Below are 26,175 nucleotides of genomic sequence, written 5' to 3' on the forward strand. Positions count from 1 at the left end.
TGTGCAGAAGCCTAATACCATCCTGGAACCTGATTACCAGCCCTTGTCTATAAAGAACGTCACCACCCTGCCTGTGAACGTGCTGCTCTCAACAACCGGACCCTTCTTCATATGTGAGACTGATAAGTCCCTGCTGCCTGCAACTCCTAAGGTAACTTGGCAGGGATCGTGTGTGTGTGTGTGTGTGTGTGTGTGTGTGTGTGTGTGTAAAAGAAAATAGTAAAAATATACTGCCTACTTTCAGTCCAGAAAAAAATACAAAATGACCTGGGAAATCAATAGAAAAAACTATAGGTAATTGCAAATAAGCAATAACTTATTTCAACTTCAGTCAGTGGGAAGATGCATGCAGAGTATAAGACCTACCAGCCCAGCAGGGTGACCCACTCGCTCCTGCCCATTGTAATGAAGTTAATCTCTACAGGGCAAAGACTTCCTACTAGGGAAATCTAACCAAAGACCCTGTCTCAAGGAACTGATGAGTCCAGTCTCCCAGTGAATAAGCCCATCTGCAAGTACTGAGAAACCTGATCCAAGCCAAGAGAGAAGGCTTGTGAGCCCACCCCAATGCCAGTCTGAGGCCGGAAGCAGCACTCTCTAAATAACCCCGTGAGGTGTCCATGAGAGTCTCTGCTGGGCATGGGGTCACAGTAGAATTGCCATGGACAGGTGACACCGCAAGGTTGTGGAAGAGGAGGGGTGAAGGGGAAATCCAGCTCATACTCCGTCTGGAAAGCTCGGCCTTTCCTTCTAGAGAGATCGCCAATGGAGAGGTGGAAATGAAGGCAGAGAACAATTGCCAGATCTCAGAGGAGAGAGCCTTGACTTAAGGAGACTGTTCTCTGAGCCACACTCAGCAAGATGGACCTTTGAAGTGGGCGGGGACAGAGTGCTTGGAGAGAGGGTGTACCAGACAGTGCCCATCTGACCTCCTTCGATTACAAGAGAGGGAAGACCAACTAAGATTTCTCAGCATAGAAAACTAAAGCAGAGACAAGCCCCAAGTAAGACACAGAAGCAAATAAACTGATGGGACTTAGCTAGAGAAAGTGCCTAGAGCCTCAGAGACAGTACAGCTGATATACCCAGGCTCTGAACCACAAGGATGAGACATGAGTCTTCAAAGAGATGGCAGGTGTTGACATTATCTAGATATGGGAATAGCCAGGCTAGCTTAAAGATAAACAAATATATTTTATTTATTATAAGGAAAAACTCACGCCACAGAAACGGAAGATCCTGGCTCTGTTTGACTGTGGGAGAAAGCTACACAGACAGTGCATCTGGGTGGTGCACAGGTTTTTATCTCCCAGTCCCAGAAAGCCATGCCTAAACTAGGTTCCACCTCTTAAAGGTTATTGGTTTCCCCATCATCTCTCCCCTTTTGTCTAAACAAGAGCCATCCAAACCCAATACAAACTATATACAATAGTAACAGATATCAAGTATAAGATTACAAACAACATGAGCAATATTAAGCAAGGAGCACATGACAAATCTTTTATCGGAAATAAGCTTGGCTAAACCATAAGAGGAATGTAGCTATTATCTAATCTTCAACTCCATTGAAGGCCTTGAGAGGGAAGTAATATTACCTGAGCAGGCAGGAAGTGCAATCAAGCAGCTTCCTGTAGTAATTGGAGCGGCGGGGCTGCGTCCCCAGCACCCTGGCTGCCTGGCTAGCTTATGCCCCGAAATAACAACACACAAACTGTATTCATTTAAACACTGCTTGGCCCTTTAGCTCTAGCCCTTACTGGCTAATTCTGATATCCCAATCAACCCATCTCAATAATCTGTGTGCACTGGTCTTACCGGGAAGATTCTAGCCTACATCCATCCTGGGTCGGAGCTTCATCATGTGTGTCTGCCCGGGAGCGGGGCATGGCGTCTCTTCTGAGGCGTCTGCTCCCGAGAGGAGAGCTGTCGAATCTGAGCTCACTTCCTCTTCCTCCCAGCATTCTGTTCTGTTTACTCCTCCCACCTATGTTTTAACCTATGAGGGCCAAGCAGTTTATTGCTTAACCAATGAAATCAACAGATTGATATATGACACTCCCACATCACTTCCCCTTTTTCTGTTTAAACAAAAAAAAAGGCTTTAACTTTAACATAGCAAAATTACATATAACAAAACAGTTATCAAGTAAAAATTACAATAATCTTTATCATAACTAAGGAAAACTATAACTATAACTAACTATTCTTAACTCCATCAAAGACTCCAGAAAAATACAATATTACCTAAGCAAACAAGAAATCCAAAACTCTAGAAATGACAGAGACATCTCACTGCCTGGACAGTCATCCAAAGTTTCTCTGTACTGTTGAAGCATCAATCTTCAGCCTTCAGGCCCATAGTATCCAGCAGACATTTCCATGAAGCAGGAAAATTCAAAGTCAGTCACTATCTGCTTGTCCTGAAGAATGTTTTGCAGACTCTTTCATGAATCAGGAACCCCGAAAGATCATCTCACCTTTAGGCAAGTTCAGTAGTCCTCTCTCTGTGGGTTCTCTGTGTCCAGTTTATGCAATAGTCCAGGCAAGAGCAGTTTCTTGCCCAAATGGCTATCAAACTCCATAAGGATCCTCTTCGATGCCCATCTTCTTCCTGAAGTAGATTGGTGCTGCTAGGAGCAGAGTGTCTCATTGTCATGAAAAAACCCTAAGTTATTAAAACATTTAATAGCATATTCCGTAGTCTTTGAAAGATATGAAGAATGCCTATCTGAAATATATCTCTATATATCTAGAAAATCTTAACTAGCATGACTACAAACTTGACTATTATGATTATCTATTAACAATCTATATTTCTAATTATACATTACATTTTTAAATGAATTACACAATCACAGTACCTTAATCAAGATCAGAAACACATATACATATAACAAAATTGACCTTAAATTTAAATCACTAAAACAAAATCCATATCAATGTAAATTATTCATATCTATCATATCCCCCTTTAAATGTAAAAGAACATTTATAAACCATATTTGGGAACATGGGCGCAGTTTTTTCTCTCCAAACTGCTTCCTGCTGAATGGGGGTGTCGTTAATTAGGTCTTTCATGGTATAACCTGTGTGCTAGTTTCATCTCAGTTGGCAGTTGAGCGAAGCAATTTTCTGAAGATGTTCACAGCAACCCTTCAGGAGGACGTGGTCCATCATACCACATTTAAAATTTTTCTTTGTCTTTGACGCTGTCTTTACTGTATCTCTGTTTTTCTGACCACATGAGTCTTTAATGTACCAAGCAATCTCAGTAGGACTAAAGGCGTGGCTTTGCCAGCTAGATTCAGTCCATTCCTTAGCTTTCCAGCCTCATGGCGGATATACAGGCTGTAGCCAAGTTTACTGCAACAACTGTATGGCGTTTCAAGGTCCCTGCCAGCCAGCGAGCTACAACAGACAACACTCAAGTCCTCTCTCTGTAGCCGGCCCTCCTGCCTCAAACAGTCAGAGTTTGCCCTGGCAGGATGGCCCAGAAAGCCGGCATTTTTAAACAGTGCAGCTTTTTTCCTGCTACGGCTGAAAACCAAAAACCATGTGTTCAGCTTTTCATCAACAGCATTTAAGTGTTTCGTAGCAGGACCTCTTAATGAGCTGCAGGGTTTTGCAGCTAAAGCTGAGTCAGGAAAGCCTCTCTTAGATGAGAGCGCTTACTTGCCTCTAGCAAGCAGAGTAGAACTGAGACATGGCAGCTACCAAGAAAACATGCTTTACTCTTTCCCAAGCTTTCTCAGGCTTTCAGTGGATTCAGTTGTCCACACGTCTGGGAGCCATTTTGTAGTAATAAGAGTGGCGGGGCTGCATCCCCAGCGTCCCCAGCACCCTGGCCACCCCCACGGCTAGCTTTACCCAAAATAATTACACGGAAACTGTATTCTTTTAAACACTGCTTGGCCCTTTAGCTCTAGCCCTTACTGGCTAATTCTGGTATCTCGATCAACCCATCTCTAATAATCTGTGTGCACTGGTCTTACCGGGAAGATTCTAGCCTACATCCATCCTGGGTCGGAGCTTCATCGTGTGCATCTTCCCAGGAGCGGGGCATGGCGTCTCTTCTGAGGCGTCTGCTCCCGAGAGGAGAGCTGTCGAATCTGAGCTCACTTCCTCTTCCTCCCAGCATTCTGTTCTGTTTACTCCTCCCACCCATGTTTTAACCTATGAGGGCCAACCAGTTTATTGCTTAACCAATGAAATCAACAAATTGATATATGACACTCCCACATCAGCTTCCAAAGCCAGCAATATATGTTGGAGACAATTAGCTACCTGAGCAATCACCCAAAGTATCATTTGCAACGTTGAAGCAACCAACTTTGGCTAAAGCATAACTGACACCATTTTCAGAGGCAGAATATTTTTCAGAACCATCTTTCCCTGTCTTGGCAAGATTTGACAGTCTTTTTCCTTGTGTCCTGCATATCCATTTCTGGATACCAAGTACTTTGTCAGTGGTTGAGGCATGGGCAGTTTCTTGCCCAAAGGCCAATTGTACCAAAAAAAAAAAAAAAAAAACTCCAATTGGACTGTCTTTAGTGCTCAACATTCTCTTGGGAATAGACTGGTGCTGTCAGGAGCAATTGTGTCTCATGTCAACAGAACCCTAAGATATTTAAATGCTCTACAGATCCTTGAAATGGTTGAAGATTACCTATCTAGACAGAATACAATCTCTATGTATCTAGAGAACCTAATTAATCTGACTGTATGTATAACAAACATGAACAACTATTGACCTAATATTTAATACCTGTATAACTTAAAGGCTAAGACTTCATGTCAGAATATTAAATAATCTGTAAACAAATGTGCAGCAAATGAGGACAATGACCTCAAAATGTAAACAATGTATAAGTATCTTGTTCAGAGGTTCCAGAGGTTCATATAGTACAATATGAAACTATATCCTAAAGGTTCTATCAATATACAAAATGTCCTAAACAGAGGTAGAAACATGCATGTATACAATCTGACAGAATAACCTTGCATAGGTGAATTTCTACCAATATACAAAAACTATACCAATGTAAATTATCCATAAATAATAGCTCACAAATAACTCATTCTATTACCCACTATTATTATCCTTTTTAAAATAAACATAGTTTCCATCTCAACCCTCTACCTGATATAAGTAACAATCAACAACCCCTAAATGGTGTTCCCAGCCTTGAGTACAAACTTTTTGGGAGAGGGGGCATCATCCTCTAGAATTTCTTCACACTGTCATGGGGGCAATGTTCTCTTTATGAGATCCTGCAAATGTAAAATGATGGTTAAGTTTCAAGATTACTGTCTAGTATAGTTGCAAATGATTTCTGAGCAGTTAATAGGGATTTTTCAAAGTTCTTATTTTGAGTTCTGGTCAGAACATCATGAGAAGGTGCACTATTTCCGTAGCTGGTACCCCCCCCCAAAAAAACAGTCTTATAGTAGGGCTATCAGCATCACAACCAGGTGGAGTTGTTGCTGTGGGGCCCTGTCTTCTTCCTGGAAACTTCAAATATTACTGCAGGAAAAGGATCTGTAGGAAAATCTATTGTTCATTGTGAAAAACTTAAACATTATTCAAGGAGACATACATTCAATAAATAATACGATATAGACAAAATAGATGTGAAAAAAGTAATTTTTTTCCCTAAAGTCTTCCTTCTGTCCCATACCAGATAGCTCCCAATATGAGACAGAAACTCTTAATGTTCCTTTTAACAACAAGCTTGGATTTAGAGAAGTACAGAGCCAGCCATTGTCCAACTCTAAAACCAGCTGGAAAATATATATATGTATATATACATATATATATATATATATGTTTAAATGTAAGTGTATCCATTACCTGACCTCATAAATCATATTCCCTTTTCTCAATTATCCTTATTGGATAGTTATTTTTCCTTCTGTCAGCATTCAAACATCCAGGGTCTCTTGAATTTTTTGAAGATGTGTGTTTTCCTGTAAAGATAAGAGCAGGATACTGCCCCAACCCTATATGCTTTCCTTACCACCTGTATGGTTCTCATCATTGTAGATGAACTGTCATTTCTCTTTTTCAAGAGGTTTCTACTTTTCAAAGTGAAACTTTATTAATTTTGATGGTATCCATAGTTTTTCTTCTCCTGGCCCCATGTTGGGCACCACCTGTTGATGTTATCTTAGATATGGAAATAACCAGGCTAACTTAAAGATAAACAAATATATTTTATTTATTATAAGGGGAAAACTCACACCACAGGAACAGAAGATCCAAGCTCTGCTCAACCGCAGGGTAAGCTACACAGAGAGCACACCTCAGTGGTGCACAGGTTTTTATCTCCCGGTCCCAGAATGCCACGCCTAAACTAGGTTCCACCTCTTAAAGATTGTTGGTTAACAAGGCTTTCCCCATCAACAGAGCACAGGAGAACAAGTGTATGGGAGGATGTGAAGATTCAGACATAAGTACCAGTCTTAATCAAAAGTCTTGCTCCACTGTTGTTCTTATGGTTGTAATGGAATAAAAGCAGAGATTCCCTCCCTGGCCCCCACAAATGAAGAGCCCATAGCAATGAAAGAGTGGATAGGAGATAAGATTAATGTAACTAAAGAATGAGAGTTTCAGCTAGCTTAGATAGACAGAATGATGAAGTGGTTTGGAGGAGGAAATGCTATTAAATCTGCATCTCAGAAAATGTTGCCATGGAGATGTAAAAAATGAAGCTGCTATACACAGTGGGCTTTAGAGTGTCTTGGAGATGAGAGACAGGACATATGAGGTGAGTGCTGAAGATGGGGAGGGTGATATATGCACCAGACTCCACCAAGAAAATATGGACAAAACAAAACAGTACTCTTCTCAGGAAGTATGGGTCAAAATATTTGGGGAAAGTCTCACGTTTTGGGTGGTCTCAGTGCTGTTGTCCCAGAGTAAGCCCCTCGTCCTTTTCCTCATTCTGCTACCAGTTATGACCATTGCCTACTCATCCCTTCTTGGCCCAAGAAAACTGTACTGTGGACCAATTCCATGACAAGAATTAAGAAATGGAGGGCTGGAGATATGGTCCCATGGTTAAGATCACTGACTACTCTTGCAGAAGACCCTATGTCCAGTTCCCAGTACCAACATGGTGTCTCACAACCACTGTAACTCCAGTTCCAGGGGACCTGATACCATCTTCTGGCCTTCATGGATTTCTACACCTGTGTGGTACTCAAAAACTCAGCAGATGAACACAAATAAATGAATAAATATTTTTTAAAGATTTTTTTTAATGATGGCTTGTTAGTGGTAGGAACAGAGGGTGGATCAAGAGCTCCTATTTCTAGTAGTACTTTTTCAGTTTTCATATTACTTGTTCATATAGCCTTAATAAAAAGATCAAATTTATTAAAAATAGAATGAATCAACAAGAAAAAAAAACTGCATCCCAGTAGAAAGTCAGAAGAAGAGAGTTGAGTTCACAGAAAGAAACAAACACAAGAAAACAGGTTCTGCTTTGCTCATAGTGGAGCAAATAGGTGTATAGCACCATGCAATAAACCTGTCAGATTGGTGAAGAGCAAAAGGTGGCTAGCACTTGCCTTAGACAGGGTGTGTGGACTCACTCTCCTGTGGTGTTGGGCAGTGTGCAGTGGTTTTTGGTTCCGAAGTGCTTTGTTTGATTTTTTTTTTTGGATGAATCTTGTCCACTGTCAATTCTTTTAAACAAGGGGGTGTGAATGGTTAATTATTTCTTGTGTCCTGAGAGTATCTTTCTTTTACCCCTTTTCTCGAAGGATATCATGACTGGCTCTAAAACCCTTGCAACACAATTTCTATTAAAACTCTAGTATTTCCTTGGCATAATAAGTTATATTGGAAAAGTTTGAGGTCAGTATTAAAAAAAAACCTTTAAATAGCTCTCTCCTTTTCTGCATAGATGTTATAGTTCCTGGGCTATCAAAGAGTCTTGTGACTTCACTAAGATATGTCTCATTGTTAAATAACCTATACCATTTTGTCTCAGGACAAGTAGGAATTTTATTCTAAAAGAACTTTCAAAATGATTTCACTTATAATAGATAGATCAATAAAAATCAGCTTGGCCTTCCACTCATCTTCATACTTTTACCTGAGATTCCCTCACACGAGGTAACCAGCTTTCCAGACATCTTGTCTATCTTTGTAGACATTCCAGAGACATAAAATCTGGTCAACAAATAGAGTTCCAGCACAGCCAGGACTGTTACACAGAGAAACTCTGTCTCGGAAAACAAAATAGAAAATTAAGCCAATCTGCAGAGATGCATGGAGATGTCTCTGTCTAAATTGTACCAGGGTGCATGTGTGCCAGAGGCAAGATGGAAGAGCTGGTGTCCAGTAGGCCTCTGAGATGGGCTTAGACAGGTGGAGGTGTTTGTGCTTGCCCTCTCCCTCTCCATCACCGTCTTCCTCCCACCCCCCTCTGTCTCTCTTTTACACACACACACACACACACACACACACACACACACACACCAGCTGACTGGCTCTATCAACTGAAACTATGCCATTATGTAACTGAAATGCATAGTTAAATAGGCCCTAGCTAGGTAAATGGACCACAGAAGCCTGTGAAGCCCTGAAAGATTCTTTTTCTTTTCTTTTTTTTTTTTTTTGGCTTTTTTTTAAATTTATTTATTTATTAAAGATTTCTGTCTCTTCCCCGCCACCGCCTCCCATTTCCCTCCCCCTCCCTCAATCAAGCCCCCCTCCCTCGTCAGCCCAAAGAGCAATCAGGGTTCCCTGACCTGTGGGAAGTCCACTGACCACCCACCTCCATCCAGGTCTAGTAAGGTGAGCATATAAACTGCCTAGGCTCCCCCAAAGCCAGTACGTGCAGTAGAATCAAAAACCCATTGCCATTGTTCTTGAGTTCTCAGTAGTCCTCATTGTCCGCTATGTTCAGCTAGTCCAGTTTTATCCCAGGCTTTTTCAGATCCAGGCCAGCTGGCCTTGGTGAGTTCCTGATAGAACATCCCCATTGTCTCAGTGTGTGGGTGCACCCCTCGCGGTCCTGAGTTCCTTGCTTGTGCTCTCTCTCCTTCTGCTCCTGATTTGGACCTTGAGATTTTTCATCAGGTGATGAAAGGAAACAGAGACAGAGACCCACATTGGAGCCCTGAAAGATTCTTATCCCTGACTCAGGCTCCTGGCATTGCTAACTGTGAGATGGCTTTTCTACAGCGGAGTAAGAGAATGACAGAGATTGGAAACCAGAAAAGAATGAACAAAATGTACCAAGGAAACCCTGAACTTTTTATTGATTTTTTTATTGAGCTCTACATTTTTCTCTGCTCCCCTCCCTGCCTCTCCCCTCCCCCTTCAACCCTCTCCCAAGGTCCCCATGCTCCCAATTTACTCAGGAGATCTTATCTTTTTCTACTACCCATGGGTGTGTGTGTGTGTATGTGTGTGTGTGTGTGTGTGTGTGTGTGTGTGTGTGTGTGTGTGTATGGATCCTCATTGTTGTCTAGATTCTCTGGGATTGTGATTTATAGGCTGGTTTTCTTTCCTTTATGTTTAAAAACCACCTATGAGTGATAATTGTCTTTCTGGGTCTGGGTTACTTCACTCAAAATGATGTTTTCTAGCTCCATCCATTTGTCTGCAAAATTCAAGATGTCATTTTTTTTTCTGCTTTGTAGTACTTCATTGTGTAAATGTACCATATTTTCCTTATCCATTCTTTGGTGGAGGGGCATTTAGGTTGTTTCCAGGTTCTAGCTATGACAAACAAAGCTGCTATGAACATAGTTGAGCACGTGTCCTTATGGCACGATTGAGCATCCTTTGGATATATAACCAAAAGTGGTATTACTGGGTCTTGAGGAAAGTTGTTTCCTAATTTTCTGAGAAATTGCCACACTGACATCCAAAGGGGCTGTACCAGCTTGCACTCCCACCAGCAATGCAGGAGTGTTCCCTTTAACCCATATCCTCTCCAGCATAAGTTGTCATCAGTGTTTTTGATCGTGGCCATTCTTACAGGTGTAAGATGGAATCTCAGCGTTGTTTTGGTTTGTATTTCTCTGATGACTAAGGTTGTTGAACATTTCCTTAAGTGTTTTTCAGTCATTTTAGATTCCTCTGTTGAGAGTTCTCTGTTTAGCTCTGTGCTCCATTTTTTATTGGATTATTTGTTCTTTTGATGATCAATTTCTTGTGTTCTTTGTATATTTTGAAGATCAGACTTCTGTCTGATGTGGGGTTAGTGAAGATCTTTTCCTATTCTGTAGGCTGTTATTTTGTCTTGTTGACCATGTCCTTTGCTTTACAGAAGCTTTTTAGTTTCAGGATGTCCCATTTATTGTTTCTCTGTGTCTGTGCTACTGAGGTTATATTAGGAAGTGCTCTCCTGTGCCAATGTGTTCAAGTATACTTCCCACTTTCTCTTCTATAAGGTTCAGTGTGGCTGGCTTTATGTTGAGGTCTTTGATCCATTTGGACTTGAGTTTTGTGCATGGTAATAGATATGGATCTATTTTCATTCTTCTACATGTTGATATCCAGTTATGCCAGCACCATTTGTTAAATATGTTTTCTTTTTTCCATTTGATTTTTTTTTTGCTTCTTTGTCAAAAATCAGGTGTTCGAAGGTGTTTGTATTAATATCCAGGTCTTCAATTTGGTTCCATTGGCTGTTTTCAGTACTGTAGCTCTGTAGTAGAGTTTAGAGTCAGGTATTGTGATGTCTCCAGAAGTTCTTTTATTGTACAGGATTGTTTTGGCTATCCTTCATTTTTTGCTTTTCCATATGAAGTTGAGTACTGTTCTTTCAAGATCTGTGAAGAATTTTGCTGGGATTTTAATGGGCACTGCATTGAATCTGTAGATTGCTTTTGGTAAGACTGCCATTTTTACTATGTTAATTCTACCTACCCAAGAGCATGGGATATCTTTTCACTTCTGGTGTGTTCTTCAATTTCTTTCTTCAAAGATTTAAAGTTCTTATCATACAAGTCTTCCACTTGTTTGGTTAGAGATACTCTGAGATATTTTATACTATTTGTGGCTATTGTGAAGGGTGATGTTTCTCTGATTTCTTTCTCAGTCCATTTATCTTCTGTGTACAGGAGGGCTACTGATTTTTTTTTTCATTTAATCTTGTATCCTGCTACACTATTGAAAGTGTTTATGAGTTGTAGAAGTTCCTTGGTAGAATTTTTGGGATCACTTATGTAAACTATCATATCATCAGCAAACAGGGAGAGTTTGACTTCTTTTCTAATTTGTATCCCCTTGATCTCCTTTTGTTGTCTTATTGCTCTTGCTAGGACCTTAAGAACTATATTGAATAGATATGGAGAGAGTGGACAGCCTTGTCTTGTTCCTGATTTCAGTGAGATTGCTGGGAGTTTCTCTCCATTTAGTTTGATGTTGGCTGTTGGCTTGCAGTATATTGCCTTTATTTTGTTTAGGTATGTTCCTTGTATCCCTGCTCTCTCCAAGACCTTTATCATGAAGGGATGTTGTATTTTGTCAAATGCTTTTTTGGCATCTAATGAGATGATCATGTGGTTTTTATTTTTCAGCTTGTTTATATGGTAGATTACATTGACAGATTTTCATATGTTGAACCATCCCTACATTTCTGGGATGAAGCTGACTTGTTCATGGTGGATGATGGTTCTGATGTATTCTTGGATTTCATTTGCCAGTATTTTATTGAGTATTTTTGCATCAATGTTCATGAGTGAGATTGGTCTGTAATTCTCTTTCTTAGTGATGTTTTTATATGGTTTGAAATGCTGCACTTTACACTGAACAGAAAACACTGGGAAATGGAAAATACCATCCTTAATATTTAGAATTGTGGGCAACGAAAGACGTTAAAATTAAATCTGATCCTATCTGGGCTACTTTGTACAAAGTCTATTCCTCCATGCTTCAGAAGTCTTTAAATTTATCTTAAGGAAAGAACTTCGCAGTTTGTCCAGCAAGAATATTTTCCAACTTAGTGTATTTTTGGCTAAGATTTAATAAGTTGCTCAGTGGTTAGGAGCACTTGCTATTCTTTTAGGGCCTGGGTTTGGTTCCCAGCACCCACGTGGCTCACAACCACATGTCTCTCTACTTCCAGTGTTCTCACTCCCCCTCTACCTCTATGGGCACCTGCACACATGTGCTGTGCACAATGACAAGCAGGCAATAAGCACACATAAATAAAAAAAAAAGTTTAATTTTTAAGAATACTTAATAATGAGCACTCACATCAGGTTTGACTTTGCGCAATTCATAAATTCTTTTTTTGTTTTGTTTTGTTTGAGACAGGGTTTCTCTGCAGCTTTGGAGCCTGTCCTGGAACTTGCTCTGTAGACCAGTCTGGCCTTGAACTCACAGAGATCTGACTGTCTCTGTTTCCCAGGTGTTGGGAGTAAAGGCATGCATCACCACCACCCGGCATCAATTCCTAAATTCTTATAACCCTGAAGTTCTTAGCCAAATCATTTCCTTCAAATATCACACATACACACATGTGCACACACCCTCATAGCTCTCTTAGTCTGTGTGCTGATGATCCAACAATACTAGGCTGAATACTTAATAAGCAAATTAGGCTTATTTGGGTTCACAGTTCTGCAAGTAAAAGCATGTCACTGGGAGAACCTGGTACTCTTCCGGTGATGACAGAAAGCGGAAAGACAAGAGGGTGTGTGTGGAAGACAACATGAGGGTCAGCCTTGCTTTGTAATGACCCACTAGTGTGTCAACTAACCAGGTCTCACTCCTGGACTCTATCCCTAGTGACAATCAATTTCAACATGAGTTTGAAAGACAAAATAATTTTTTAAACCCAAACAATAGCATATATGTGTGTTAAAAGAAATATGTATGAATGTATGTGTGTATGTAAAGTTGTGGATGTGCATAAATTTGACTGTCCTGTGTCATGTATCATGCTGGACTTTCAAAGTACAGGAGTTGGTGACTTCATATTATCTTGTTTGTAGCCTATAAAACTGGAGGTCAATGAAGAGAAAAACCTGCTGGTCAAGTTTGACCCCTCCTACAGAAATGGCCTGAACAACTGGGTGGCAGAGGAAGTCCTATCAGTTAAGTATGTGGAGCACCCTCAGGTGGACAACCTGAGCTTGCGTGGAGAAGTGCATTACCCCAACCTCAGCTTCGAGATGATGGAGGTGGACTTCGGCTGCATCCTGAATGATACCGAGGTCATTCGCTACATCACCATCACCAACTGTAGCCCCTTGGTTGTGAAATTCCGTTGGTTCTTCCTTGTGGATGATGATGAAAATCAGATAAGGTACGGCCTCCCCAGAAAGCCCCCAGACTTGCATTGCTCACACAGTCTCTTTGTAGCTTTCCTCTGGGTTAACTGTAGTCTTTATACCGGCCTTTCATGAGCATCTTCTGACTAATGCATCATTGCTGATGGAAATCACAGAGTCTAAAGTCGTGGCTCAACTCAGATTTCAAAACAGGGAACACATTTGTGAAAACCCTGTCACCACCAAAGTTAAGAAGGAATATTCATAAGTTTGTTTTCTCTCAGGATCTAGTGGCTAGCACTCTAAAAGTCTGTCAGTAAAAATAAAGTCGTTGCAGAGTTTTTAACTGATCACTTCACGTGGTAAGAGCACGTCACGTGAGATCTATCGTCTCAAACAATGTCAACAGGCATGATGCTCTATACAGGCTTCCAGAGCATCACTATTTCCTACCTAACTGAAACTGTTGTTACCCGTTCTCCTCTTCCCCAAACTTAGATGATCACCCCTCCACTCTTTGATTTATGAATCTGATTATTTTAGATAAATCATAGGTGGCTATTATAAAAGAAGCAATGACACTGTTAATAAGATCTGGGTAAAGTGGAACGCTGGACACTGTTACCAGGAAGAGAAGATGATGTCATCTGTGGGAAACAGTATAGAGATCCTGAAGGCAGCTAAAAGTTGGCTTGGGGATGTGGCTGAGTGATAAGCATTGCGTCCTCACGTTTTACACATGTCACATACGGCAGAATGTCCATCCATAGCAAGCTGAATGATCTGCTGTATGTAAATGCTCCATCCTGTTTACACATTTGTGTTGGCGTTTGGGTTGTTTGAAAGGCTTATCTTTGGGGGATAATGCTGCAAGGAACAGACCTCTTTCAGATCCTGCTTTTTGTCCTGCTGGATAAACACCCAAGAGTGAGATTGCCGGATCAGATGGTGGTTTTATTTACTTACTGCTGGGGACGGAACCCAGAGTTCAGTGTGTGCTAGACAAACACAGAGCTACTTCCCCAGGTCTGTTTTAATTTGAGAAGCCTCTGTGCTCAGTCCCATAGCAACTGCCCCATTGTGCATCCTGGCAACGGCAGGCTTCCCTCACCAGACTAAGGCTTCTCCAACAGCTGGGAGGGGACCACCCGCTCAGGCTGTGATTTGCATTTCTGCAATGATTGGTGATGCTGAAGGATTTTGATGTCACTGCTCACAATGTGTACATTTTTGGAGAGATGTCTATTCAAATCTTTAACCCATTTTTAAATGGGCCCATTAGTTTGGGGCTTTGGGGATTTGGTTTGGCTGTTGGATTGTAGGAATTGCTTACTAGTTTTGGAAATTAGCCCCTCCTCAGCTGTACAGCTGATGCGCTCTCACTAGCTCCGTAGTTGGTCAGCCTTTTCACTCTGTTGGTCTTTTCCTTTTGAGTTTGATGCCCCCACTTACTTTTGTCTTTGTTTCATCAGCTACAGAGTTTTCTGTGTGCATGTGTACATGTCCATGTGTCTGCCTCTCTGTGTGTGTGTACAGGTATGCATGTGCATGTGTGCACATATGTGCACATGCATGTGGAAGCAGAGGACAGCCTGGGCGTTGTTCTTCAGGCACCAACCACCGTGGCTTTTTAAATTAATGTGAAATTTTAAAAGTTAGCTTATAAGGAAAGGGAGAACTAATTATATTATAATCTCAACAAAATATTGGCAATGAATAACCATGGGAAAATATGTGATTACGTGACATTTTATAGTCAAAAGAATTAGCTTCCAGTAGGTCTCAGTATGGCATTTTGATAACATACTTCGCTATGATTGCTTCTTCTTCCTGATGGCCCCCCAACTCTCTGCCTTCCTTCCCACTGTACTCCCCACCTTCGCTTTGCTCTGTTTGTGTTCTCCACCTCCCTCCCCTAAAGCCTCTAATTATTCCATTTTCATTCCTCCCTTTCTAGGCTCTGAACTGTGGAGCCACCTCTCCTGCCCTATCAAAGTAGTTTGAATTTGTATTTCCCTAACAGATGAAAGTTTGGAGCACTATTTAACATACTTATTGCCATTGGCATTTCTTCTTTTGAACACTATCTCTTCAGATCATTGTCCCATTTATTGCTTGGCAACTTTGTTTCTCTGGCGTTTAATCTTTTTCAGTTTTTCCTATATTCTAGATATTAACCCTTGTCTGAGACATGGCTGCCACAGAATGTCTCCAGTTCTGTCTACTTAGTCTGTAATGGTTTGGTTGGTTGTTGCATTGGAGGGGTATGTTGTTATACAGAAGGGTTTTTTTATTATTATTATTTCACATAGTCAGTCCCTTTGTCAATTCTTGGAGTGGTTTCCTGTGCTATTAGGTGTCCATTCAGAAATGTGTTGCCTATAGGTGTGTCCTGCTGTGTTCTCCTTCTACCGTTCCAGTGCTTCAAGTTTTTAATTGACCTCTGTGATCCAGCTTGAATGATTTATATACCGGGTAAGAGCTATGGGTCTAATTTCATCCTTCTGATGGTATCTGTGGTTTTTGTGGCAGATTCTCTCACTATACTGGAGCTCGTCTGACGGGCCAGTGAGCCTCTTAACCTTCCATATGCTAGGCTAACAAGCACATGCTACCATACCAGACTTTCTCTGTGGGTTTTGGTGATCAAACTCAGTCTTCATGCTTGTATGGCAAACTCTTTACTAACTGAACTTTGCTCCCCTGCCCCTACAGTTTTGGGTTTCATTTTATTTACTTTAAGGGTGAGGTGAATGCCATGGCATACATGTTGAGGTCAGGGTACACTTATAGGAACTTAGGCTCTCCTGTGTGAGGCCCAGGATAAAACTCAGGTCATCAGGCTTGTTAGCAGGTGCCTTTGCCTGATGAACCACCTCCCTGGCCTCCAGAGTTTCCCCAAAAGCATTTCAAACCCAAAGTATGGCCTATATACATTGAGTGTGCACCCCCATTGAGCTTCATATTTCTTGTTCTGAATATTTAGACGGATTTCTGTTCTGGTCCATATATGTGTTGTATGTCTAGACACAACAGAGCTAGAAAATCATGGGTGATGGTGAGGACCTCATTTTCTGCTTAGTCCATGACCGGGACTGACAGAGTAATGTCTACTTCCTTCCTGCATGTTTTGACAGCCCGGTGTGCAGCCTCTTTAACTGAGGAGACCTCTTATTATGTCCTTAGTGGCTTGTCAGTGCTTCCAGTACATAATTCGCGTCTTACATGTGACAACGGCCCTTTTCTTGCCTCTGCTCGTTACCATGGTAACAAAGGCTCGCTCTGAATGGCTTCTGTAGACATCTAGCAATGACCCAGTGTCTCATTGAAGCTGGCAGCCCATTCCTGGGCCTGGGCCTGAGCCTTGGAGCCTGCTCATTAAATGCCATGGACTGTTTGGGCTTGGAACAAAATTATGTAGATGAACATTTAAAATAATTATGGAAAAATCAGCCAACCTGACCTAATACACTTTGAATACCAGATTTTGTGAAAGTATTCTGGTGTAACACAGCTAAATGAGCTTCTTCCATCTGGGAGCAAGGGCACGCTTTATTTATTTTTTCCTTTTTGAGAGGCTCTTTCCATAATTAAAATAATGACATTTTAAAAAGGCACTTTGCCAATGCTGACTATGATACATTGAATTTTTCATCGATTCAAACAGTTATCAAAGCATTTTTCTTTCTCTCTGCAGTATCTTCCTTTATCTTGATAGTGCGTCTCTCTTTAAATTCATTTGTTCATATGGTCAAAGAGTCATTTGGCCAGAGCTGATAGATAGCTCAGCTGTTGCACCAGGGACACAAACATGGACAAGACATGAGCCTCCCTGAGGCTAGAGGGGGAAGCAGATGTGGAAACCATGGAGGACATACTGTGGTGACACGTTCAGAGATGTCACGTCCACATGTCCTAGAACAGAAGCGGAGGGGGATTCCAAGTCATAGGAACTGGGTATGGATGTAAGCTGGACTTTTAAATCACAGAAACCCACACCTTGGACAGAACTCAAAAGGCAGAGCCAGAACCAGTCTAGTCCTAGCCTGGCTTAAGGCAGATTCCTGTAACACCATCATCACGGATGACCTATCTGCCCTTCCCTCTCCTCGCCACCGTCACATGTTGACCGCATTCGAAGGTAAGCGTTTCCCAGTCTCCAAATGGCTACAGGCATTCCAGACTCTGAATGCCTAGGGAAGATTCATTCTGGTCAGACTAATTTAATCACACTTCCTGTGCCCGCCCCAAACCAGGAAGGTGATGTGCTTGTCGTGTTGTCATGGCCACGGCCCTCACACCAAGGGCTTCTGGTAGTGACCGTGGACCTCTGAGGTCGAGGAAGCTGAGATAGGACGGATCTCTAAACAAAACTGGCCTAGGGAGAGCCTGGGTTTGGAGATGTGGCAGAGGGTGGAGCAGCAGCATGGCGAGAGCTTGGCTTTCCTTGGATGAGAAGAGAGAATGGAAGATGCATCTTCAGAGGTGTACTGGCAGCTGTGTGCAGCGCCCGGTGCTCCCCATGGAGTGGAAACTGTCGTTGGTCATTCCTTCTTGACTGGCAGATTCCATAGTCCCTTGCTATTCTTCCTGCCCCTCCACCCTCCCTTCTCAGCTCTGCCAATAGTTGCTTCAGTCGTCCATTCTTGCTGTAGCTTCAGCCTCTTCTTCTGCTGACTCTGGTCCCCTCTGCTTCAGTTCTAAGTTCAGGGCACTCTTGATGTCTTCTCTCGGCTGTCTCCCAAAGGACCCGCGTCCAACATGCTGCACAGTAATTCTTGTCCACCCCCACCCCTGTGTCTTCCTTTCTAACCCTCCCTCTCCTTCTTGTCCCAGTGAGTAGCATCACTATTCCCCAGGGAAGGGCCAGAATTCTTCTTCATCCAAACCCCGCCCACTACAGCAAACCCACCTGTGCTACCTTATAAAAACCTCTTGTTGGTTTCCACTGCTCGGACTCTATTTTATTCACCATCACCTGTGACGTGGGTGGTTGTGACAGCCTTTACAGGGTCCCCTGCTGCCACACGAGCACCACAGTCTCATTCTATTCGGGGTCCCAGTGAGGAGACTGTGTCCCCACCACCAGCACCCCAGCTTAAATCTGTGATGACTCAAGTCACTCATGCCCTTCAGAATCAAGTACAAGATGCTTGGGGTGATCAGCCTTAGCCCGCGCTTACCCAGAGTTCCTCCTAGATGCTTTTCCTCCCTGTATACACCACAGGAACAACTTCTGTTTAATTAATGTGTCAACTTCTGCCCACCCAGAGATGCTCCTGTCCAGCTACCCCCTCTCTGTCAAAAGCTCTTCCCCACTCTGCCCTGGCTTCCTCCTGGTCCATCCTCAAGACTTAGCTTCGGTGGTTTTCCTCAGGAAGCCTCCTCTGAGACTCCTGCCAGGTCAGAGTTCATGCCATGAGCGCCGGTACGTCCACTTTCCCAGTGGGTGTCACGCTCAGCATCCATCCTCCCAGTGGGCTTAATCCCCACGAAGCTGGCAAGTACATCCTTCCTGTCGTCCCTGGAGCTCCCAAGCCTGGTTCTCCCCTTAGCTAATCAACACCCCTTCCTGGGTTACTGCAGAGAGAGGAAGGTGGTTTTTCATAACTTGTTTAAGGATTTTTTTTTTCTGTCAGCTTCCTGGCACCTGCCAAATAGAAAAGCTCATGGCATGAATGTCACATAGAACAGAACCAGAAATGCCACCTGCCCTCCGGAAAGTCTCTGTGCACACCGCCAGAAAAAAAAGAAAAACCCCACTGGCTAAAGGTCACTTATCAGACATATCAACACTAACCTTTCCTTTCCAATTAGAATTCTTCTGAGTTCTGCGGCTGTGAGAGGAATGAAAGCACAAGGGTGGTTTCTTTTTCTTGTGTGTGCAGGTATGAAGATGCCAAGACAGATTGTGTGTGTGTGTGTGTGTGTGTGTGTGTGTGTGTGTGCAGGTATGAAGATGCCAAGACAGCTGCAGGGTGTATAGATTGTGGGGGGGGGCAGGTATGAAGATGCCAAGACAGATTGTGTGTGTGTGTGTGTGTGTGTGTGTGTGTGCAGGTATGAAGATGCCAAGACAGCTGCAGGGTGTATAGATTGTGGGGGGGGGGGCAGGTATGAAGATGCCAAGACAGATTGTGTGTGTGTGGGGCGGGGGCAGGTATGAAGATGCCAAGACAGATTGTGGGGGGGGCAGGTATGAAGATGCCAAGACAGATTGTGTGTGTGTGTGTGTGTGTGTGTGTGTGTGTGTGTGTGTGCAGGTATGAAGATGCCAAGACAGATTGTGTGTGTGTGTGTGTGTGTGTGTGTGTGTGTGTGCAGGTATGAAGATGCCAAGACAGCTGCAGGGTGTATAGATTGTGGGGGGGGGGCAGGTATGAAGATGCCAAGACAATAGATTGTGTGTGTGTGTGTGTGTGTGTGTGTGTGTGCAGGTATGAAGATGCCAAGACAGCTGCAGGGTGTATAGATTGTGGGGGGGGGCAGGTATGAAGATGCCAAGACAGATTTTGTGTGTGTGTGTGTGTGTGTGTGTGTGTGCAGGTATGAAGATGCCAAGACAGCTGCAGGGTGTATAGATTTTGTGTGTGTGTGTGTGTGTGTGTGTGTGTGTGTGTGTGTGCAGGTATGAAGATGCCAAGACAGATTGTGTGTGTGTGTGTGTGTGTGTGTGTACACTGCCTTAGCCACAAGCTGATCCATGTAAGCCAGGGCCTGTGACAGTATTCTAGACCTGCTGTAAAGAACAGTAGTCCATCACACATGTAAATGTAATAAAGAAAGATATTGACAAGGCCTGGGACCTGCTGCCATCGTCACTGTAGGGATGTGTCTTCCATTGGGTGTGTCTCTTCTGCCTCTCTGAACAGCTTGACAAGAATGAGATGCTTCAATGGACATATAAGAAAGGATCAGGGAAGTGCCTATCCTTGAATTATCCTTCACTTCAGACGAGAGATGTAGACACCAGGGACTCATAACCTGAAGTACCACGCTACCTGGCCTCACAGCCACAAAGCTGAGCTAGCACTAAGACTCGAGCATGGGGCCTGAGTAGTCTCCACAGACCACTCGGGCTTTTCATTTTCTAATTAGATTATGAATAAATCAAATATGAGAGCCTAAGGGAACCAAGCGCTGCAGCACCAGAACACATTGTTTTCACGTTGAGTCGTCGGGGTGAACAAGGTAATTGATAATTGGTAAAAGGTAATTGGGAGAGGAGGTGGAAGGTCTGCGGTGAGAGGAGGGGAGAGCGGAAGTCTGGTTCTCTGGATGTTTCCTCTGTCTTCATCATCCTTTGATTTATTTTGCTTGAAAAATAGAACTTTTCCAAAATGTACTGAATTCAGGGTATTTGGGGTCCAGAGCTATAGAACCAGACAAAGCCAACTTGAGTCCAGGTCCTGTCCTTCTAACCCGTGGAACCCTGTGTCCTGAATTCTTAGCCTGTGCAATGGGGGTAATTTCGAATCCTAATGGAAGGTCGTGATTAAAGCTAATATTTTCCATAAAATGCACACGTCTCTAAGACACACTGAGCTCTCCCGCCTTAGTAGCTGTTTTTAGGCCCCACTAATCTCCTTCTACTCTCCTATGGCCCTTAGCAAGTGCAACCTTCCCCACAGAATCCTAAAGTATTGGAGGCAAGGAATCCTCAGATACCAAGATGATAGACACAGAAACTCTTTATCTCTTGGAAAAGGATAGAAAATCCTCTTCTTATACCAGGCTGCATTCATCAAGGCCAAAGCAGAGTCTACTGATTTCCTCGTTGCTCTGACAAAAGCAGCGTAAGAAGGAAGGGTTGAATGTGACTCTCAGTTTGAGGGGACGCAGTCCGTCAAGATGAAGCATGTGACGCTGCAGGTCACATGACATCTTCAGTCACGAATCAGAGAGATGAATGTTGGTGCTAAGTGTGGTTTTTCATTCTCCTCCTTTTATTCTGTCTGGAACCCTAGCCCAAAGGACTGTGCCACACTGTGGGTCTTCCCTCCTCAGTTAAACTCTTCTGGAACTATCCTTGCAAACATACCCAGAGATGTGTGTCCTAGATGATCCGAAAGCCAGTGAAGTTGGCAGTGAAGATTAGCCACCACTACAAGATGAAACATCATACCACTTCTCAACATGACACCCAAACGTCTTACTTTAAATCATAACACCCCATTCCTGGAGACCAAAGTCTCATCTCATGATGCAAAGTATCTTTAGTCAAATTGCTAAAGTCCCCAGCTTTAATTCAATACTTCCAACACTGTTGTAAAGTTCAAAGTCCAAAATCTCTTCTGAGATTCAAGACAAACTCTTGTCAGCCCATGCTATAAAATTTTAAAATAGGTTACATGCATCCAAGATACAATAGCATTTAATAAACATTCCCATTCACAAGGGGGAGAGAATACCAAGAGGATACCAAGGAAAGATTGGCCCAAAATAAGACCGGAACACAGCAAAGCAAATGACAACACGTTTAACATCTGGAGCTTTTGGTGATGTCATCTGACTTGCAGTGGGCTTGGGCAATTGTCTAGTTTGCTGACTGCAGTATATGTAGACGCCTTAGGCCAGCTCTACTCTGTGCCTTCAGTTTCCTTGGCAGACACCCCATAGTGCTGCCTTCTCTTACCATCCTGGGGTCTACATTGCAACTTGGTCTTCACTTCAAATATGGTCCCTCAGGGCCTTCTTTCAGAGAATCCAAGTATATCACACATTCCTAGACTCAGTAGTTTTTGGGTTTTTTTTTTTTTGAACCATTGGCTCAAGCTTCCTGAGACCCTGTAACTCCTGAATTTGACATGCCTAAAAAATCATCCCAAGAAGTTGAAGCTACCAAGTACTACTGCCAGCTTGAGATAGCATCTGGCCTCCTACCGCATCGACAATGGCTCTGTACACCTTGGTGACTGAAATTGGGAAACTGCTTTCATGGGTGGTGGTTTTAGAGCAGGGAATCCCTTCAGTTCAAAGTTCAGCCACTTTCCTTTAAGATGAATTTGTGTTTTCACAAGTCAGAGCTTCCAGCGGGTAAGGATCTGGCTTTCACTGGGCACCTTTCTTATTCTCTAGGGCAGAGTGCAAGGATTCTCCTTAACAGCATTAATCTCTTTAAACTTACAGCGGCTCTCACAAACATCCATAGTGCCTGCAACTTTAAGTTTCGTCGTGTTCTGTTCCTTATCAAACATTTTTGATCTGTCTGCTCTCTGTCACTGTTGATCTGACTAAGATGGATGAGCAGTGACTACCACAGCCTGGATGCTATGCACTGTTGGAATTTTCTCCACCAAACAATGTCATCCAGGTTTTAATTCAGCTTCGCTCACAATTTAAGGACATAGGCAAAATATAGCCAGATTCCTTGCCAGAATACAGCGAATACCTTATAACCCAGCTGATAATAGAAACCGTGCTTCCCTTTGAAATCTCACGAACACAGTCTTTACACTCTGATCTTCTAACCGCCCACCAGAATCCCTCATTATACCATGCTTATAGCATTCCAGGGATTCTTTATCTCACAGAACCAAATGTATCCACATTCCCCCACAAGCTAGTTCCAAAGCCCTAAAACCTACATGGTCATATTTATCACATCAACAACCCTATTCATAGTACCAGTTTCAATTCTAATTGCTTTTCTTGTTGCTATTACATAATACCTCACCAAAAAAAAAACCAATTTGATTGAGGAAGAGTTCATTTTAGCTCACAGTTTGAGGGGATACAGTCAGTCCATCATGGTAGAGAAAGTATAGTAAGCAGAAGCCCAAGGTGGTGAGTCACATTGCATCCAAAATCAGAAGTAAATTCTGGGACTAATTTTACCTTATCCTTTCCGCCTTCTAAAAATTTACATTTATTTCTTGTGTGCATGTATATGTGTGTGTGCATAAACTTCTACATAGCTGGATAAGCACATGTCATAAAGAATGCATATGGAAATCAGAAAAAAACTTATAGGAAGCAGTCTCTCTTTCTACCATGTGGATTCCAAGAAGCAGACTCAAGTCGTCAGACTGGGAGGCAAACACATTTATCTGCTGAGCCATCTTGCTGTCCTCCCTTTTTCCTATGTATTCAGTCCTCTTTATTCAGGTGATGATACTCACATTCAAGATGAGTTTTTCCTCCTTGGGAAAATAGAAACACTTTCCCTAGCACACTTGAAAGTGTGTCTCCTAGGCAATTCTAAAAGTTAAGGAAAATTATCTATCACACCAGGCCTTATCCAAAAATACAGGTAGGTCCTAGCCAGTGTGTGGCTTCCTTGACCTCCCTGACCTTCTTCTATATAGTTAAATGAGCCAGATCCATGATTAGAAGCAGTTCCTTGATCTGTTCAAGAGCCCAATAAAGCTTTATTGACTCCCTAGGCTTCAGCTGCTGCCCCAAAGCAATTCATTGTGCTTGTTAAGCATCAATTGAAGTCAGACTTGCACTTGGTCCCTGCATCAACGGATGCTCTGTTTGGAATGGAGTGGTGAGATGCTAAGCACTGAACCCAGGCCTCGTGTGTAGTGAAGGCATGCTGGACCACTGAGCTACCTACCCCTCCAGCCCTACTTGGCCCATATGACCTTAGGCAGTGACTGATTTTCCCCAAGTCTCAGCTGTTTTGAGTAAAATGAGATGAGAACTGAGGCAGCAGGCATCCAGGGTGCTTTCAGCACAGTGTCTGTCCCCATCATAAACATCCACCAAAAAACAGCCGTTAGCAGACTCATCTTTACAGAAGACAAGAAGGGCACCTTTGGCATGTTGCTACCAAGCCACATTTGAGAAGTGGTATCCCAGAGGCAGCTCTGAGATGTTTTCCCCTGAAATCAATCTGAGACCATTCTAGGACACAAGGAGGCCCTGTTTGGTTGGAAGGCTGCAGGGACCTCTTGCTGACTTCAGCGTCCCTCCGTTTCATCAATGGCACTTCTGAGGGCCCTTTAAACTTCTGCAAGCATGGATACTCTTTTTGACCTCATAGAGAATCGTTTGGATCGGATACATCAATAAACAGCCAGCCCAAGGCACTAGGAAGGTAGCTCTGAGGAGGGACAAATGGTCCCACAGGGGAAGCAGGATAGTGGCCATCTTGTCTTGGGCAACATTTGAGGCTGGTGTTTATGCCTTTCCAGCCCCTTCTCCTGGCAAATTCTTTGCTGGCTTCTTTCTAAAGCAGGATGATAGAATTTGAAATCCAGAGATGAATCCAATGGGAATAGGGGCTGTAATCTCCCCGCTAGTATATTCTTCTCCTATTACTGCCTTGGAAGATTGCAAATTGGTTGGATATGGAAGGATAAGCCAGTTGAGCAGGGAAGGGAAAGATGGATGCCAGGACGAAGAGAACAAAGATGTCCCCATAATGACTGACAGGACCCATTGTGTTTCCCTTACTGGTCCTGTGCCACATGGACGTCTAGTTCTAAAATTAGATGCCACCTGCTCGGAAGGGTACTTAAGGGGCCAGACCACTTCACCAGTGTTCTGAAGATATGACAAGCCAGAGGCCCTTCTGACCCTGGGAAAGCAAGTAGCCATGAGACACCATCCCCAGCACAGTTCTGTCACCATGGAGCCCTGGGAACTGCTAAGGCACCGTCATATTTTCTGAGCTCTGCAGTTTTGATCTTTCCTATAAAGTACAGCATGTCTGCTTCTGAGGTCATAAGGTATGACCACCAGTCCAGTGGAAATGAATTCACATCTTTACTATGAGAAAAAGCTCTTTTAACAGCTTTTTAGAGCCCAGAGAAAATGTCTTGAGTCAGAAATATTTCCTGTAGACAGCTGCATGAAGTCAGACCCTCAATATGGTGATATTAGGAGCAGTGAGAGGAAGGTTCCAGAAGGTTTCTGACCAAGAGCAATAAATAGAACTGAGTACTTCTCATGTACTAAACAACATGTGCAACATGTCCTGCAGCAGTCCTGGGGCGTCAGAATGAATGTCCCCCCAACACTGAGGCCACCATGGAAGATGCAACTGAGCACAAAGCCCTGGCCTTAAACATTATCTCCTACTGACACAGCCCAGTTCCGTCTGCATATTCATTACAGTATCCCCTCTTCATTTAAATAGGCCTTCTGTGGAGACTCTGCTCAGACATTGTACCATGTGCTGTGTGAATACAAAGATAGACTCGTCCTGGTCTACGCGTAGACAAGCATGGAAGGCACACACATGACCCCGTTAAAGATGCTGTGATAGAATCCCCTCTTCCAATCAGGCTTGCTTACAAGAAGCTTATTTAGGAAGAATTATTGCTGGGGTTTTTAAACAATAAAACCCAAGTAACACAGACAAGACACCAAAATAAGAGCATTGGGATGGGAGGGGGTTAGGAGGAAGGGAAAAGGCTGAGAGAGGAGGGAAGGAGGGGACAGGGAGAAAGAGAGAGAGATTAGGTAGGAAACAGTCTTTGTCTGTGTAGACAGAGATCCTAGAAACCCAGAGCTACAGCTTGCTCCGCGGTCTGAGATCACTTTGTTCTCCACTCTGCACATTGCAAATGTCACTCAGTGTAGGAACCTGTGAGGACACCAGGGTGGGAGGGTGGATATGACGTCCTGAGGGACAAATGCCCTAGGAAAGGGCACAGACAAGGTCAGTGCCTGGGGTTACAGCCCAAGGAAAGAAGTCAATGAAAATGCCAGGCCATGAGAAGGGGGGTCATCCAAGAATGTGCCTGGAAAGATGGCGACGGAGCGCCACAGTGACACGGCTACTGTAGAAAAGAGAGGCCCCAGCGGGAGGCATGCCGACCAGGCTGGTGACAGGATCATTACCTGTGGTGCATGTGAGTAATTTTTAGCCAGATCTGTAAATCTCTACCATTTGTATAGCTTAGCTCCTCGTGACACAGTTCAGCCTTATGGTCTGTGTCTTCATTTAAGAACTTCTGGAAGGAACAGAAAATGGCAACA

General features: G+C 43.1%; 1 protein-coding gene across 1 annotated transcript in view; it reads left to right on the top strand.

Moving 5' to 3' along the window:
* Nucleotides 1-26,175, top strand: part of Hydin (HYDIN axonemal central pair apparatus protein) — a 291,897-nt gene that overhangs the window by 128,491 nt on the left and 137,231 nt on the right. The window contains exons 21-22 of the mRNA XM_041650001.1: nucleotides 8-151; nucleotides 12,964-13,277. Coding sequence (XP_041505935.1) covers nucleotides 8-151; nucleotides 12,964-13,277 — 458 coding nt within the window. The remainder of the gene's footprint in view (nucleotides 1-7; nucleotides 152-12,963; nucleotides 13,278-26,175) is intronic.

Source organism: Microtus oregoni, unplaced genomic scaffold (assembly GCF_018167655.1).
Source record: "Microtus oregoni isolate MIOR12 unplaced genomic scaffold, Mior012 000004F_ref0000308, whole genome shotgun sequence".
In the NCBI taxonomy this organism is placed as follows: domain Eukaryota; kingdom Metazoa; phylum Chordata; class Mammalia; order Rodentia; family Cricetidae; genus Microtus; species Microtus oregoni.